Below are 19,188 nucleotides of genomic sequence, written 5' to 3'. Positions count from 1 at the left end.
CTCTTGAGTAAAAAAATCCAAACACTTGATTAAAATGCACTATGTGCATGAACATAGATCAGTATTATTGTAAGTAGCTTTTAAACAAGAAAGGGGTTTTAGCACATTAACTTTGGATTAATAGAAGTCTTTTACAATCTCATTATTACCAAAGAAATTAAATTTTTCGGACATGATAATGGCTTAAATAATTTTGACACATATGTGTTTAAAATGATTTAAGCCCGTGTTTAATTAAGCCTGTGTTTAGTAATCAGTTGTGGACAGAAGAAGCCCGAAAGCAGTATGCGCTTTCGTAGCGTGGCGGAGGGAATGCATTTTTGACACGGAATCAGTTGTTGGCGCAACACTGATAGCAGCAAATAATTGATTTGACTTACATTTGTGTTGATGTCGCCTACTGATGGCATCATGGCAGTAGAAATGAAATGTGTCTTGTGCACTATCTCCCTGGTGTCCAAATGTTACATGTTAAAGCCAAACATTTTGGTTTTGGCGGTGACTTCCTTATCACGCTAGGAAAAGCATGTGATTGGCTCTCGTTCATACATAACCTATTTAGGAGCTGTGATTGTAAATATTCCGAATTTGTCCCACTCCATTCTGTCAACTTCTTTGTCTTGTATTTATACTTTTACTAACGTGTCGGTTACTTGTTTTATCGTTTTTGTCAACGTGCCTTTGTTTTGATTACTTGATCATCTGCAAAGTAAAAAAAATAAATAATTAAATGAAATAAAATAATCATATTCAAGCCCAGGGCGGGCACAGCCTACTCTGTACGTGGGCTGATCCCGCCCAGGCCCGCCCAGGCCCGCCCAGGCGGGACTGCCTCTCACCTGGATAGTCCAAAGAGGTGGACATAAACCGGGAAGTTGGTAAACCTGGACAATTAACTTAGACCCACGAATGGCATACCTAACTTAGACCCGAAAAGACGCCTGGTTCCACCCCCCTATTTTCTTTGCAAGAGTCCTTCTTCATCTAAACGGGAATTTATCACCATCCTCATTAACACTTGGCATCCCAGTGAGAGCAAACCTTATATGGTAAGTGATATTTTATTACGTTTGTTGGTTCTCATTAAGTCTGCAGTGAGTTATAGTCAGTGTTGTTTTTGATGAAAAAAGTGACAATTGCGATGCATTTATGAAACTATGCGGTGCGTTATGCTTAAAATTAGCAAAATATGTAAATACTATATGTTTTTATGAATTGCGACCGTTACTCCATTACATATATACTTACATCATGTATATAAAACATGTAAGTGTTTGGATGATCTTTTAAGCGCTATATTAGCAGAATAGAGTGACTACCATCGACACAATGGTCAGCGGACTTTTTCTAACATTGGTTTACCGGTAAGAATGTATAGAAAAAAACATGTGTTCTTCTGGTACATAAAAATAGTGAATAATAGGCAAAATTCCCTCAAAGGGGAATTGCACTTTTTTTTTTTTAAATGTTACCTAGTCTTCTGAAGAGGACGGATGGATTTTACAAAAATGCTCTCTAAATATTAAATAAATGCGATAAAACTGTCAGTTTTCAATGCAGCATATGGTAGCCACTCTATTCTGCCTATAAAGCCCTTAAAAACAGCCAAACACCTCCATTATGGTTTTACTGTATATACTTGATGTCATAAAAACATGTAATATTTACGTATTTTGCTAATTTTAAGCAAACGTGGCACATTCATTTAAATAATGACTTATTGTTACTCACTGCAGACTTTGAGAGCCAACAAACATAATAAAACATCACATACTGTACAATGTCTTCTGTCATTAGGATGCCGACTGCGAGGATGTTCATACATTCCCGTTTGGATGAAGAATGAATCATGATGGGGATTTGAGCTTGTGCAACCCTTTCATTGATTGATTGATAATCCTTGTGAAGAAAAACGGGGTGCATACGAGCGTCTTTTTGTGTCATTCTCGCCATATCCGGGTCTAATTTGTCTGTCAAAGTTTACCAACTTGTTGAAATATGTACTCGTTTTTCTACTATCCTGGTGAGAGGCATGATTTATCTTCTAGAATAAAGTTTGACGAGCAAAGAAACGAGGAAGCAGCTCATCAGTTGATCATGTAAAAATTGGCACACAACCTCGTAATCATGGCGTCAGTATAAATAGTTTGTCTGTTTTAGCGCTTATAATAACAATATCACTAATGCTTGATTAATATTCAAGTCACGAAATGTAAATGGAGTATTGTTCGCGCTTATTGGATGTTTTTTATGTGGTTTTACGGGCGGAATAGCGGACCTCCCATTAGCTCCACTGTATCAGGCTTTTATTTACAAGTTAGAATGCATGAAAAAAAAATCTATCCATCATCATTTCGTTCATAAAGATTGTGAACGATAGGCAAAATTCCAAAAAGTAGTACAGTTCCTCTTTAAGTAGGTTACCCACATGAGGACAATTGATGATCAATATGACCAATGATGGTAAACGCCAGATTATTCAATTTATAAGGTGGTCTTGTGGTCTGAGGTGTGGAAAGAGTTATTCAGTCTTAATAATTGGCTCCAAAACAGGTCAGGTCCAACTATTGCAAAAACTGAATGACATGTTTTATGTCTGTAGGGAAAGCCGATGCCACCAGTCAAGGCTCTGTGAATTGCGACGTGGCGCAAAAAGTAGCCACCCAAGAAGCTTTTTTTGTGAGGTTTGATGTGGGAATATTATCAATGCCTTGTTTTTTCAGCTATGTTTGGGGTTTGTTACAGTTAAAACATTTCTTCATATTTTGAAAACCTTTATATTTCCCCACATTGTCACCAGTTCAAAAACAAATACATCGATGTGTTTGTATTAGGGCTGTCAAATTTAAAGAGTAACTAATGTAATTAATCAAAAAAAAATTGCATTAATTATGAACACACTCGCTTTTAGACTGCTATACGATCAGTGATCAGATCAAAGCATGCGTCAGTACAAAAATGATTGAGGAGACTTCAACTGGTGTGCTCGCGGGCAAATTTCACTCCAAAGCACGAAATAACTTTAGATAAAACTGTTCCCAAGTTTTGTGCAAATAAATGACATACATTCAAGCACAATGTTTAAAAACGTTCCTGGATTACATTCTAAAAAATTGCATTCGAGCATAAAAATAACATTTTTTTTCCTAAGTTAATTTAATTTATGCTAGCGTCACCTGTGATTAATCATGATCAGGGGTTCAACAATTAATTGATAGATACTTGCAAACCCTCCCAGATTATCCGGGAGACTCACGAAATTCAGCGCCTCTCCCGAAAAACTCCTGGGACAAATTTTCTCCCGAAATTCAGGCGGAGCTGGAGGCCACGCCTCCTCCAGCTCCATGCGGACCTGAGTGAGGACAGCCTGTTTTCACGTCCGCTTTCCCACAATATAAACAGCGTCTCTGCCCAATGACGTTATAACTGTAGAATGATCGAGGGCGAGTTTTTGGTTTCTTATGTGGGTTTATTGTTGGGCAGTTTCATTAACATCCTCCCAGCGCGGCAACAACACACAACAACAGCAGTCACGTTTTCGTCTACCGTAAAGTACTTCGTCTGCCGTAAACAGCAATGTTGTGACACTCTTAAACAGGACAATACTGCCATCTACTGTACATGCATATGGTTAGAAAATAGTGACAGAGAATAGAACAAGGATGGACAATTCAACCCTTAACTCAACAATGAGTAGATGGGTGTTATGTGTGTGTAAATGTGTAAATAAATTAACACTGAAATTCAAGTATTTCTTTTATATATATATATATATAGCTAGGATTCACTGAAAGTCAAGTAGCGTATTTCCTTGAATTGCCGCCTGGGCACTAATTAATTTAAAGCCTCTTCTCACTCCTGCGCTTACCAAAGGCATGCGGTAAAAGTAAGCGTGCGCTAATTATTTTAAAACCTTTTCTCACTCCGGCACTTACCAAAGGTATGCAGTAAAAAATTGAGTGTGATGTAAGCTTGGACCTTAAATCCTACTGAATAGCTCTTAATCTTTTTCCCTTTATGCCATTTCAAATTACCGGTATTGAAATCAGCCTCCTCAATTTTGAAAATTATGACAAGGGAAGTGTCACTCGCGACGTCACGAGTTTGACCAGGCGGTAATACTAAGCATGCGCTCATTATTTTGGGAAGTGAGTTTGACCCGGCAGTAATTCAAGGCAGGCGCATACTATATGCCCTGCCGCAATTCAAGGAAATACGGTATTTCTCATATATATCTATATATATATATATATATATATATATATGAAATACTTGATTTGGTGAATTGCAGCTGTAAATATACTCCTCCCCTCTTAACCACGCCCCCGACCTCCAGAAATCGGAGGTCTCAAGGTTGGCAAGTATGATTGATAGATACATTTATAATCCTAAATGTACATCAACTGCTAGTTGGCCTTCCAGAAGCTATATATCACTCTAACATTGTTATAAAAAGTAATTATTTGATATTATCAATTCTAGAAAAGTAAACATTTGATTTATATAAAGTTGTTTTTGGCATTTTTAAAGAAATAAAGATGTTAGATGTTACGCGAGTCTGTTGCCCATCTGTGATGTCATTGCCATGTGCCATCAGTCAATAAATCAAGTATGGTGTATACCGGAAGAGAAGCAGACTGACGGGAAATTAACAAGCCACCATTGCGGTCCAGTGTGTGAAAACACTTAGGCTTTTGCAAAGACAGAGATGTTCTAAATAGGTCACTCACTGCAGGATAAGTAAAATACAATGGCCACCACAAATCTCTCAAACCACCAACTACGGCGCCATGGGACTTCACACATGCCGACCAAGCAAAGCACCGTTAATGGAGAAGCAACACAAAGTTAGTAGTTGGTTACATTTGCTCTTTTATTCTGTTTTACTGCACTGCTGTTTAATAAAATTAGAGTAGAGTAACAGTCTGAATATGTATTGACTAGTCATGTCCCAGAGCGTTGGCGCAAGGATGACGTCTTAGGATGTCGAATGTGATGTGAGTATAATAAACGGAGTCAGTAAACTGGCTTCAAAAGACAACAAGTTCCTAAATATTTGTCTTTCAAAAGAGAGCTTTAAATGTTTTACACCTCAGACACAGCAGTAGTAGCAGGTCAAACCACTGCTCATTTAACTTAAAAGGATTTGGGTGGCCATCATTTATTACATTAATGTTGTATTTGTAATATTTTTATGTTGAAAAATACAGCAAAAGTAGTAAATCACTCTACTGCTAATTCAACCTAAAGAGATGTTTGTTGCATATCTGGTATTAATATTGTATTATTTCTACGTTGAAAAACAAAAGCAGAAGTAGCAGGTAAAAACTGTTAAAATGTTGGTTAAAGTACTTTTATAGAAAATGTCTTGAATGTTGAAAATGAGAATGGAAAAGTTTTACTCTTGTTAATTCAACCTAAACTGTTGGTTGTACTTTATTCAAATAAGATGTGGATGCATTGGCCATTAATTGTTGTTTACTTGCTTGTTTGTATCCATAATTCATTTACATGTATATATAGATCCCTTACAAGAAATAAAAGGAACATAGGAAAGTATCCAATATTAATTTCACGGTCACATTGGTTGAATTTTTGGTTATAAAGTGACTGGTTAGATTTCAACTCACTGAATCGTATTGTTCTACATAAACTAATTGTATCGGCAACCACAAATTCTGAATCGAATCAAATCGTTGTTAAAAGTAATCGTTATACCTCTAATCATGATTAATCCAGATTCCAAAATGTGATTACACTGATTAAAAAATAGCATTTGACAGCTGTTTACTGATAAAATAATGACAACATACCTGAATTAGAGGAGTTAAAGCTGGAAAGAGAGGGGCTTCCAACCCCTGGCAAGAGGACAGGTGGAATGCCTTGCAGATTAGAATAGGCTGACTGGAGATTCAACGCCTGCATTGCTGGGTTATCAAACATCCCCTGTTGCTGCATGGCCTGCTGCTGTGCCAACCCTAAAACTTCATTGGCCTTCTTAATGCGGTCCATCTCTTGCTGAGCCATAAGTTGACGGACAGTAGCTGGGTCAAAGTATTCCTTTTCCTTATCGATCTGGCTGCCAATGGTATCCTTCACCTTGGAGATGTGCTGCTGGGAAAATATGTGATCGCGGACAGAGAGGCGGGCACTGTACTTAACACCGCACAAAGTGCATTCAGTCTTCGGCCCGTCGTAGGATGTCTGATTAATTCCAAAGTGCTTGGCCATGTTAAGTTTTGCCTTTTTCTCCTTGGCACGGGCATTTTGAAACCACACCTGAACCACTCTCTTTGGAAGTCCAATATCATTGCCAAGTACCTCACATTCAAGCATAGTGGGAGTCCTGTAGTCATTAAAACAGGACTTCAATAATTTAAGTTGGAGGTTGGTCATCTGGGTTCGGAAGCGCTTTTGACCAGGGCGATCTCCACTGTCAATGCTCCTGGTACCTGAAGCTCCGGGACTTGGCGAGCATGGATCAGCCAGGCTGGATGTCTCGCTGTGGTCAATTATATGTTCATTTTCATAGTCCTTGGCATAATAGCTCATTGCAGGGCTTACCAGCCCTGAAGACATCTGGTCATCATTTTCAAGGTTGGGGGCAGTCCCCCCAGGTTTAGACAGGTAATCACTACTACTTTGGCTGTGTTTTGCATCAGCACTGTCATTATCAGCATTAGCTTCATCACCTGTCGTTGTATCTGTGATGGCTGTATTGACCGACGAACAGTCGTCATTATCCAACTTGTTTGGATCAAAGCTGATGTTCACAGAAGACATGGCTGTGTTCTCAAAATCTTCCATACCTTCAACTTTAATAGATGAAGGACTTAGTAGAGCTCTAGGAGACAAATCCATTCCTCTATTCACAGGAGACATCGAAGAGCTTTGTCCATCCATATTTGATGACACCATTTGGGAATAGCTTGCTGCCTCCAAAGCATCCAACTTTATTTGCATGCCCTCCTGATCAGGAAGCATACTAGTCAGGGCCAAATTATAGCCAGCACGCTTGGCCTCGTGCCAATGGCGAGAGCGAATGTGTGCCTCAAGAGCAGTTTTTGCTTTAAAAAGAGCTCGACAAAAAGGGCATCTTCGATGAGCTTGAGCCGGCCCCACTGCCCTAAACTGTCCTTTTCTCTCTCTTGCTCTGGTATTTTGAAACCAGACTTGCACGACTCTTTTCTTCAACCCCACCTCATGAGCAATGTGGTCAAGCATCTTGCGTGTAGGGTTAGAATCTAATAGATACTTCTGATAGAGAATTTCCAGCTGCTCAGGTGTGATGGTGGTTCTAAGCCGCTTATCTCTCTGTGGCTCTTCACTATTTGTGCTGTCATTCTCTCCCGGGCTAGTGCCAGCTTTCTCCTCTAGCTTCCTTTTTAGGGAGTTCATGGTGGAGGTGGGTGTGGATGGAGAGGTGGCGGAGCTGGTGGGAATCTGGGGCATTGCCCCAGAGAGTAACTGACTTGCTAGGAGAGGATTGCTTGGGTCAAATAGCATGAAAGACATGTCCATTGAGCGGTCAAGAAATTGTGGGTGGATGAACTGATTTTGCACAGAGAGGAAGTGTAATTGCTGGTGCTCCTGCCAGTGCTCAAAAGAGGGGAAGCCAATCTTGCACTGATCACACTGATATTGGATCATCTGCTGGGCCATTTGTTGCGTAGCAGAGCTCAGGTGTGGATTATGGCTCATGTGGGAGCTTTGAGACAGGGCCTGGCTCGTCTGAGAAGCTGATGGACCACTCTGTTGTTGTTGATTAAAGGAAGAAGAGGAATGTTTGTTGGGCTTGGTAAGACACTGCATCTTCTCTTCTCGCTGATGTCTAAGCTGCTGTGACTCGGACTGGGTTTGCGAAACATTTTCCTGCTTGATAGCTGTTTTATTTTCTTGGGGATCAGCAGAGATGCCTGATAGCTCTTTTGACTTTTCTTCATGGAGGCTTGAGGTGGTTGCTGGTGACGCCTCATCCTTATCAGCAGAAGAGAGGTGAGCGAATGCTGAAGTGGAGGGTGGCAGGGGGCAGAGACTTGAAGATGACGGCATTGGGGTGTGGCAGGAAGAACCAGAGGGAGTATAACATTCATTAGAAAGATCCATAGAATCCTCATTGTGGCTTTCATACTGCCCGTCTTCATCCTCATCTTTGTAGCATAGTTTCTTCTGGTGTTTTATCAGATCAAATATTCTTTGGAACACAAGGCTGCATTTTTTACACTGATAATTTAGATTTGAGGTGCGAATATATCGGTCGTTTGAGAGTTCTCGTCTCTCGCCCTCTTTCACCCCGTCACTCTGGTTTTCATAATTTTTCCTTGCCTTCTGGCGAGCATTTTGGAACCAAACAACAATGACACGAGTAGGGAGGCCTAGAAGGTTGGAAAGCTGTTCAAACTCATCGTCTTTAGGATAGGCATTGGCATCAAAGAAATCTTGTAGGATTCTCAGCTGGTAATCAGTAAACCTAGTTCTAGAAGATCTCTTACTTCCATAAAAATCGTGCTTCTGTGGTTCAGGGGAAGGAGGTTTAGAGTCAATTTTAGTGTCTTCAAGTGTTGTGGTTGGTGGATTATTGAAGTTGTATGGTGAGTCTTTGTTGCGCTGTCTTTCTTTGAAAAGGGTGTTTCTGAACCAGTGCTTTATGACTTTTTGTTGCAATCCTGATTTATCTGCCATTTCTTTAATCTGTTCTTCATTGGGTGAATTGTTAATATCAAAGTACTGTCGCAAGACCCGAAGCTGGTCATCTGTGATACGTGTCCGTGGCCTCTTGTTCTGTTGCTGCTGAAGCATGGCTGGAGTGAGCTGTTGTTGGTACAGCTGGGCCAAGTCTGAGGCCAGGCTAGTTTCAACAGACTGTAGTTGAGGGGGCATCTGGGTGGGCAAGGACTGGAGAGACATGGGCTGCATTATTAGTGGTGAGAACATAGGCAAATCCATTGACATGGTAATTTGAGGCATGGTAATTTGAGGCTGTGGAGTAGGTACAGTTGGAGGTGTGAGTGAGGCAGTGGAGACAGGAATATTTGGTGTGGGAGCTCTTTGGGGTGGAGGAGGTGGGGGAGGAGGTGGAGGAGCAGGAGCAGCCTCTGGTGTAGGGGGTCTCAGTGGATATAGTTTATCATAATTCTCTCTGTATTCCTTGGCGAATCTCTCAAGGGATCGGAATGGAAAGAAAGCCTGGTGGATATGCTCTTGGTGGCTCTTTAGAATCAGTATATTCGAAAACAGCTTGCCGCAAGCTTCACATTCCAGTTTCTCTAATCTCTCAATGGGATCAACCACTCTTGTGATGCCACCTGGTCCACTTGATCCTGTAGGTCCAGTTCCTTTTTTCTGGGATTTTTGTTTATTTTCATTATACTGTATAACTAACTCAAACCCAAAATTTTCTAGCAGGGCTTTGGTTGCATTTCCACGGGCATCTGAAGCAATTCTTGGTGGAAGTAAGCCTGTTTCATGGCTTATACTGGTTGAAATATGTTGAAGTTCCTTCCTTTCTTTTAATTTGTCCATTGACTCTTTGTTGGCATCATCGTTTTTTTCAGTAATGTTTTTTTCTCTTTGCAAGTCTTTTTCTTTGTCAATTTGAGAGGAAGAAGGTTTCTGTTTTTTTTCAACTTGCTGGTGGAAAGAAGCACTTTGCTGCAGCAAAGCCATCTGCCCCTGAGCCTGTGAGTGAGGCTGCTGCTGCTGCTGCTGCTGTTGTTGTTGCTGAAGGTGGTGGTGCATCAGTTGCTGCTGTAAGCAACTCTGCTGGGCTGAGTTTTTGAGATCTTCCAGCAGCGAGGTTGTTGATCCTGTTAGGCCAAGTGCTGAATTACTGATGTTGATCTCTGGGTTTAGCTGAAATTCTCCTCCAGGGATATAGAAAGGAAACAGCAACTGCTGCTGTTGCAAGGAAATAAGTGCATCAGTTGTCATGGGGAAGTGCTGCAGAAGTGCTGGGTTAAAGAGCTGGGATTGCAGAAGAGCAGCCTGTTGCTGTAGCTCTTGCTGAAGTTGGGCTTGGGCCTGGGCTTGAGCTTGAGCCAATTGCTGTTGTTGCTGAAGCTGCTGTTGTCCTCTTGCAGACATCATGTCTGTATATTTTGCCTTTTTTGCTTCATGGTTCTCTGATGGTGAGGAACGGCTGCTTACTAAGCTGCTGGTCTCATGGCTGTGACCCTGGGATGTGTGAGTTCCTCCAATGAGACTCTGAGCTGTTTGAGACCCAGAAGAACTGTGGTTGGTAGAGTTTGTTGAGTTGCTTGCTGGGCTGGGACTTGTTGAAGTGCTGATTATAGTACTTCCGCCACTCGTGGCAGTAATACTTGCAGAGCTTGGTATTCCCCCTGCCGCTTCAAGTTTGGCTGCCCTAGCTTTTGTTTGGTGTAAAACAGAGCGCATGTGGATTTCCAAAGTAGAACTCTGGCTGTATGCCACGTTACAGGTGCTACACTTAAATGGCTTGTTGTCAGGGCTGCTAGTAGGCTCTGGCTGACCACTGGTAGACTCCTGAAGAGCTCGTTTCACCTTGTGCAGATGGGAGACAGAGTTGTAGTGAACAAGAAGAATGTTCTTCTGTGTGAAAGACTCTTTGCACACTGTGCATTTGAAAGGACGAGATGGATCCAAAAATTTTTCCATTGTAAAGTTGGGGCCCTTTCTGAATGGCAAAGCGCGTTTGGGTTCAGAGCCAGAATCTTCCAGTAGAGAGCCAGAGTCACTGCCTGTTGGACTTTGCTTTTCTTCAGGGTCACTCTCATCTCCCTCTTTGTCATCTTCTCCCAGACCTCCATGCTCATCACCAAGGGCTACGTCACTCATGACCATAATGTCCCCATTCATCAATAAGCCGCCATAGAGCTGTTGGATATCAGCTTCACTCAACTCCAGGTGGCTTGTTTCTAAATGTTTTTTTAATGCTTGTAGTGTCCTGAAACTCCGCTGGCAGAGGCAGCACATAGTGGCTGCTCTGATCACATGGTACTGAGAATGCAGTTGTAGCTTCTCCACGGTCTTAAAGGCCAAGCTGCATTGGTTACAACGGTACTTGTAGACATGGCGATCTGACACAGGCAGCTGAGGCCTTTTGTTGTGGACTTCATTGAAGTGCATCTGGAGAGAGTTGGACGACTTGAACACTTGATTACAGCCTTTCTTCCAGCACAGGAATCCTGTCGCATCATCCTTCTCTGTTTGTTGATCTTCAAGAGGGGACTTGCGAGCTTCAGCTATTTCTGTAGACAATGAAACCCCTTTCTCAAGATCAACATCTGATGAATCTGTGAAAAAAACAGAAGATGATTAAAACTCAACCTAGATGTCACAGTCTATCAGTCAAAATCAACATATTCTTGTTTTGTTACAAAATGTACAACACAGCCAAATACTAACCAGCTTGTTTCTTTGTATCTTCGGAGTTGGCAACAGCATGTGAAGGATTCTGTGTCTCTTTTAATGGACCAGGCACGGGTATGAACATGCTTGCAGGGAGAACATCAGTTGCGGTCACCTAGAACAAACAAAACACAAAGATGTGTTATACGTCAATCTTGCATTCAGATTACGCAACAATAAAACCCTCTAACTGTTTCTTTTTCCAGGCCATGAATGATTAGTAACCATCATTAAAAATTACCATAATTGTCCACTCAGTGTTATTGTGCTTTCTCTCCTGTCTAGTGGAGTGGAGCCACAAAACAAAAACAAAGCTGAGTAATTCTAGACAACTACTTTATTAGGCTATTAGAGAAAAGAGCAAAGTATCCCAAGGTCACTTTTGAATTGGCCCGTCTAATTGGCAAACATAGTTCAAAATGGCTATCATCCAGCTAGACCCAGAATTAATGAAGCACCCTCATTTCCATTGCCTTCGTCTTACACAGAATGAAAATGAATCATGCAGCAAGAGGGGCGGCTGGAGGAGATAAAGAACTGATTGCAACTTTTGTGCCCTTCAGCAAACAAGACCAATGTTTAGTTTAATTAGAAAAATCACATTTAGGATTAAGAAAACAGCAGTGTAGTAAATAACCGGCCGTGTAATTAAACGTTTACACCAATTTCATGATAATGAACTAGCATGATATATGAGGCTTTGATTACAATCCTGCACTTAAACATCAGAAATACCAATGTGGGGGAACTAAAACTGTCCTAAAAGAAAGACTAAAGACTTTGGGTTGAAACAGAAGCCGAAGTGTGGGCTACAAAGACAATAGAATGATAAAAGGATGGAAGGTAGGAGTAAAAACATTTCATTATGCATGCTTGGCAAAAAATAAGAGTCACCTATCTCAGAATTCATTATGTTCCTCTACTTGATGAGTGAAAAAGATAAAGTACTTTTCAATCAGAATTCACTAGTTATAAAAAGGTAGTGGCTTTAATGTATCTTCTATTACTGCTCTTCTGTCATGCTACGCTGTAGTGGTTCAGTATGTTACAACCCATATAAAATAAATAAATATCGCCATCTACCATACTAATGCGCTTGGCATTTACTTTCTAGATGGGGTTGGCGAAGAGGGCCAGGAGGTAGATGGAGTAATGTTTTACTGTGCGATTGTCCTGCAAGCTATTGAGATGCACAAGATAGAACAGAGCAAAGGGTTGCTCAGTGATTTACAAGAAAACAGGGCAAATAAAATTTAATCTCCCCTTTGATGAGCATTATTGAAGCAAGGAGACTACCCAGACTCTCAGCTGAGAACAATACACCAGTACACTGCAGGTGACATAAATCTAACTTCAGGCCTCAGTATCTGCCGCTTTTTATACGGATCCAAATAGTGAAGCACACCTGTGAATCAATTAACCTATTCATCTATCAAATAATGAACATATCATATCTGACAACAAAGGGCAACAATAAACTATTTCAATTACCAACACAACTGAAAAATATTGCACTTTCCTGATGATGTCATAGACTTACTGTGGCAATTAGCTTATCAACACAGTCGGGCGCGACACTGTGCAGGTGCGTGAGGTGGAACTGCAGGTGGACCTTGTTGTTGAGCATGTCCTGACACAGCGGGCAGCGTAACATGGGCTGGACAGAGTGCTGCGTCATCACATGCATTCTGAGACGATTCAGGTCTGTGTTGGTGAACTTGCAGTAAGGGCACTGGTACATCTGAGAGAAAGTAGATAGACAGGTGGGGAGAATATTCACAGGGTTAATTGGGTGAAATGGCTTTGTGAGAGAAGACAAGCTGTGGATGAGGAGGCTAGAGAATGTGGCCAGCCTTCCCTCAAGCAAACAGATTTCTCTGATCACAGACAAGTGTGTAATAGCGATAAGCACTCACTCTTGGCACCCACTTCAAAGTGGCCTCATCTGTCAAATACCATATTGATTTTCCACCTTATACACAATTAGCAAAGCCACTGCAGCAGAGAGCCAAAAATAATTTTCAGGAGAACTGAAAAGAAAGTCCTGCACACTATGAAAAGGCCTGGTAAAATACTGTAAATACAACATGTACATGGTGTGAACGTTTTAAGCTGATATTGAGGGCCTGCATATTGGAGACAAAACTAAAAACTGGACTTTCATGAAGTAAACACATGGGGCCTGATTTACTAAGTTTAATATACTACACGCTAAATGTCGTGTGCACTCACAAAATTTGTGTACTATTAGCGGGCGTGCGCGTGAACTATTAAGACTGCGTGTACAATTCAAAAGTGGTGCAGACCATCTTATTTAAATGAGGATTTTGTGTGTACTATTTGGGGCATCACCCCGGAGACACTCAATCATTTACTCCCACACTCATGTTATCAGGGTCCTACCTGTGGCGTTTTGCTATGTACTAAAACATGGAGAAGACATCTGCCACTTTTAACGGGAATTTGAAAAGTAGTTGGACTCATGCAGTGCATCTACATTGAAATCCATTTTTTTTCTTTTTTTTAAGAGCTGTGAAGGTGTGCTCATGAAAGAGAGGCTGCACTTGACGAACAAATTGCATACTTCAATTTGATTTAAAACAAACACCATTAAAGACACTAAAGGACACCAAAATACATTAATTTAATGTGTTTTAATCAATCCCTTAGGTCAAATGGGTGTGCGCGTACCCCTGGGGGTACTTGAAGGTATGCCAAGGGGTACGTGAGATTTTTTTTTTTTGAAATTCTAAAAATAGCAACAATTCAAAAATCCTTTATAAATGTATTTATTGAATAATACTTCAACAAAATATTAATGTAAGTTCATAAACTGTAAAAAGAATGCAACAATGCAATATTTAGTGTTGACAGCTAGATTTTTTCATGGACATGTTCCATAAGAATTGATGCTAATGATTTCTTTTTTTTTTGTGAAGAAATGTTTAGAATGAAGTTCATGAATCCAGATGGATCTCTATTACAATCCCCAAAGATTAAGTTGTGGATTACTTTTATGTGTAGAAATATTTTTTATCATTGGATCCCTTGTTTATTTTTCAACAAGTTTTTAGTTATTTGTATATCTTTTTTTCCAAATAGTTCAAGAAAGACCACTACAAATGAGCAATATTTTGCACTGTTATACAATTTAATTAATCAGAAACTGATGACATAGTGCTGTATTTTACTTCTTTATCTCTTTTTGTAACCAAAAATGCTTTGCTCTGATTAGGGGGTACTTGAATTAAAAAAATGTTCACAGGGGGTATATCACTGAAAAAAGGTTGAGAACCACTGCCTTAGGTCCCCCAGCATACAGTATAAATTATAAAAGGACGCTGCTGAATAGACAATATGTATACTATTTTTTATCAATGTCAGTCCAAATACGTTGAGACACACACGTAGGAAGGACGATTCTCTGTCCATTGTCTTTTTTTGCAGCGGCGGAACTGTGGAACTGTCAGTTTGCACATGGTTTTCAGGTTTTCAGACATGCTAAATAAAAACACAATAACTTTCTAGTTTTAGTCCCCTACCTTTTTGTAGCTGCGGACCGGTCAACGCTTGATGGTTTTTCATAAAGAAATACAATCATGTGTGCTTACGGACTGTATCCCTGCAGACTGTATTGATCTATATTGATATATACTGTATACATTGTGTTTTATGTTCATTTAATAATTTAATTATTTTTTTTTTTTCTTGCGGCCCGGTGGTTAGGGACCACTGGTTTAGTAGAGCAGGCTGTGTGTGCTAAATAATACTATTTGAATTTTTCCCTCTCAGTATTGTGGGCGTTCTGTCGATCAGCATATATTTTGTATATTAATGAAGACAGAGATGCAAAAGGGATTGTGCTCCTTTTTCTGCTCACTTGACAGATGCAATCCTGTTTGCGTTTAGTAGCTCAGCTTTGCATGTGCTATCAAGTTTACACATGTTTTAGTACACGCAAACCTTTAGTTAATCAGGCTCATGGTTGTTTCTAAGGTTTATGATTATATTTGGTGCTCACCTGCTCTGCAGCTCGCTTTTCAGCAGTCCGGGGACGCTTTGAGGAGACTGCACTCTCAGATGTGCCCGACCGTGATGAGGGCCTTTTGCTCTGGATCGGAGAATCTGTGTGCCGCTGTTCCGAGTGGACAGACACTGCTGCATGGACACAGAGAGATGAAGAATAGACTTAATGATGAGTTGAAGGCTTCGCATCCTGGGAACAGGTCAATCAATATAAGTGAGGGTAAAAAACGAACGGGCTGTCTAAATATGCAATAACTACATGTATTGGGAATTGGGCAGTAGATTATACAACTCATAGAATATATCACACACATTTACTTCTACTCTCATGCTGCTTTCAATGTTGGAGTCGTACCCAACATCATATACAAATGTTAGTTTGCCACAGGGTGCAGCTTTAGGTTTCAAACTTTCTCATATTTTCAGTCCACATGAGTCTTTAACCTTGAGACTAAGTACACAAACATCTTTGGGAAGAGGTTCACATGAGTGTGTATACATATGCTCTGTTTTGTTCTGACATTGAAAAAAACAAACAAAAAAATATACATAGTAACTTCTAAATTAAAATAATATTTGAAAAATCCTTATATGGTACACAAGCTTATAATAAGAAAAATGTATACTCATTGTTATGGATTAAGAATTATCTCCATTAAATTCAAAATCAGTGTAATATTCAAATGTCTTTAATTTATTCAATGACTTATTTGTATTTTAAGCAGTACCTCAATTTAGGAGTATAAGAGCTGTCTTTTGGCTAAATGTTATGCTTTAAGTTTGAAGCAAATATTTGAGTAACAAACAACCCCGCCGTTAGTTGGCATAGCAAATGTCACAGTGAACCTTGTAAGATCTGCCCCAAACACCTGGTCTTACCCACTCGCATCAACTGACAACTAAAGATTCAAATAAAAAACAATTCCAAGCGTGAAAAGGAAGAAAATCAGTGCAAATGGCAGTATGGAAAAGAAGAAGTGTCTTGAATAAAATGAAAAGTCATTAAAAACATGGTGAAGCAATTTGAGCGTATCACTGCTAGTCTGCGCCATACAAAAGCAGAATGAGTCTCATCCCAGCCAAAATTGTAAAATAATATTTAAACAGCAGACTTGTTTCCATGTATCCATATGGAATAGCTGCTGATGGTGTGTATGACTGCGTACCTCCCCAAAGTAAATGCTGTATATTATTATTGCATCCCTTTATAAAACTACTGTTGTTGTTAGTTGTACATTGTATTGTACTGTTTTTGAACAATGTGTCTTATCTAGAAAGTTTTTCTTTTTTCAAAAGGGCTGTTACGTGTTCAAATTGTGCTGTTTTGGGGGGGAGGGCAAAGCACCAAATAAATGTATTTAGATTAATTTCAACAGGAGACAGTGATTTGAGAATCAAGTGTTTTAAATATGCACCATCACAGAACAAGTTAAGGTCATTAGTTGAGGCACAACTGTATTTAAATAAAAGTTTGTTAGACAGAAAAAATTGCCCTACTATTGAGTATTCTTATTTAAAAGAATCAGCCTTGAATCCCAGAAACAAGGTTCTTGTTAAATCCATTCTGTTTCAAGTTATAATAAAAGGCAAATATTCTTAAATGAATAAATAAACGATAAATGGGTTGCACTTGTATGGCGCTTTTCTACCTTCAAGGTACTCAAAGCGCTTTGACACTACTTCCACATTTACCCATTCACACACACATTCAAACACTGATGGAGGGAGCTGTCATGCAAGGCGCTAACCAGCACCCATCAGCAGCAAGGGTGAAGTGTCTTGCTCAGGACACAACAAGGTTGGTACTAGGTCGGGATTGAACCAGGGACCCTCGGGTTGCGCACAGCCACTCTTTCCCACTGCGCCACGCCGTCCCCAAACCTTAAACTCATGGTTTTCAGGTTTTGCAACGTGATGAAATCGTATTCTAGACCCTTTCGGTGAAACAATTGCCAATTTATTTTATTTCATACACAGAGATACACAACAAATTTAGCCAACATTGTTATCCATCCATTTTCTACCGCTTGTCCCTTTTCAATTACATGAAAAATACAAACATACCCTCTTTTAAAAGTCGTTATCATTTTTACACTTTCTCTAAAGTTAACACATCCTGGGTGGGAAAGCGTCGTGCACATGACAACATTGCTAACCCACAAAATATCATCTCCTCTCATGTTTGAAAAGCAAGACACACACGAGCAGCTGCTAAGCACTCAAAACTCCTCGGTGTTACAAAGGAAGAAAACATGTCAATGGCACAAAGTGAATCATCACATTTAAACAGTTAAGCTGAAGCTTACAGAGGAACTGAATCCACTCTGAGCCACTACGAGAAGAGCCACATCGCTTTGTCACCTGCAAAAGGAATTCACTGTGTAACATAAGGAGGTGTCTTGCTAACCACTAACAAGCCCATAAAGAGTCAAATTGGCCTGATTTGTACAGTCCTAGAATTGGCAAATTGAGAACAGAGGGCACTGTTAAGGGCGGGGTGGCTTGGGTAGGGGTCAGGTTAAGCGGGGCTGACCACACTCTCGCTCCAGACATTAAAATGTCACCTCCGATCAGGATGAGTTCAGCTGATTACCCAGTGGGGAACCTAGCTTTGGACAGGGGCCGCCTGCTAGATCTCCCAGAGTCGCTGGAATCAGTCAGTGAGGCCCTGTTAGGGTCCAGTCACAGCCAATCCCATTAAACACATCCACCTATAAACAAAGGGAATGTTAAACAAAACGAGCCTCCTATTGCTGACAGTAACCAAGCACTCAGTCATGGGACTGTCCTCGCCACATCCACTCTCCTTCTTGTAGCGAACTTCTATGTGGTCACAACAAGGGTGGATATTGATGGTTCCATTTCCTGCGGGGACTTTTTTGACACAGGTTTTTGGATTGCTTTTCGGATTAAAACAAAAAAAATAATGTATGGGTGATTGACCCAATTAGGTTTGCTCTTTGTGATGACTTGTCCACTACTGGGTGTTAATTTGTTTCACCAAATAAACACCAACTCCCAAGTCCCCTGTGCCCCTGGTAGAACTTGTTTTTACTACTGTTATGGCACGAACAATCTAGACCAGTGGTTCTTAACCGTATTAGAGGTACTGAACCCCACCAGTTTCATTTGCGCATTCCTTCTTTAGTGAAAAATAAAATGTTTTTCAAATTCAAGACAAAGTTATATGATCTTTTACCGGTATACAAAATCAACCGTGCATGAACATCACCTTGTTCAAAGAACAAAACCAACCTCAGTGCATGAACTCGTTACAAATTATACACCTGAAAATCAGTTTGGGTTCTGTTGTTGTCGTATCCAATAATATGCCGATAGGGAGAAATTTTTTTGTAGTTGATGAGTCGGGTGTGGCTTGAGTGGAGGCTCCACCGAACCCATGAGGCCGACCTACCGTACCCCTAGGGTTCGATTGAACCCTGGTTAAGAACCACTGATCTAGACTTCGAATTGTTAAGTAAGGCACATGAGTTGATTAGACATCCTGATTGGGACGGCGTGGTGCGGTGGAAGAGTGGCTGTGCCAGAAACCTAAGGATTCCTGGTTTGATCCCCACCTTCTACCAACCTTGTCACATCTGTTGTGTGCTTAAACAAGACACTTCCCCCCTGCTCCTGATGGGTTGTGGTTAGCGCCTTGCATGGGAGCTCCCGCCATCAGTGTGGAAATAGTGTCAAAGCGCTTTGAGTACCTTGAAGGTAGAAAAGCGCTATACAAGTATAACCCATTTACCATTAGTACAATATGCATGA

The 19,188-nt window shown here is 40.5% G+C and overlaps 1 protein-coding gene across 4 annotated transcripts in view; it reads right to left on the bottom strand.

The window, feature by feature from the left end:
* zfhx3b (zinc finger homeobox 3b) overlaps positions 1–19,188 on the bottom strand; it is a 276,143-nt gene that overhangs the window by 9,237 nt on the left and 247,718 nt on the right. For all 4 annotated transcript variants that reach the window (XM_061882427.1, XM_061882452.1, XM_061882444.1 and 1 more), the window contains exons 7-10: positions 15,410–15,546; positions 12,929–13,129; positions 11,386–11,503; positions 5,814–11,273 (exon numbers count right to left, since the gene is read on the bottom strand). In XM_061882427.1, coding sequence (XP_061738411.1) covers positions 5,814–11,273; positions 11,386–11,503; positions 12,929–13,129; positions 15,410–15,546 — 5,916 coding nt within the window. The remainder of the gene's footprint in view (positions 1–5,813; positions 11,274–11,385; positions 11,504–12,928; positions 13,130–15,409; positions 15,547–19,188) is intronic.

Source organism: Nerophis ophidion, linkage group LG02 (assembly GCF_033978795.1).
Source record: "Nerophis ophidion isolate RoL-2023_Sa linkage group LG02, RoL_Noph_v1.0, whole genome shotgun sequence".
In the NCBI taxonomy this organism is placed as follows: Eukaryota; Metazoa; Chordata; class Actinopteri; order Syngnathiformes; family Syngnathidae; genus Nerophis; species Nerophis ophidion.
The sequence above is the reverse complement of the archived record's forward strand: the minus strand, read 5'-3'. Positions and strand labels throughout refer to the sequence as shown.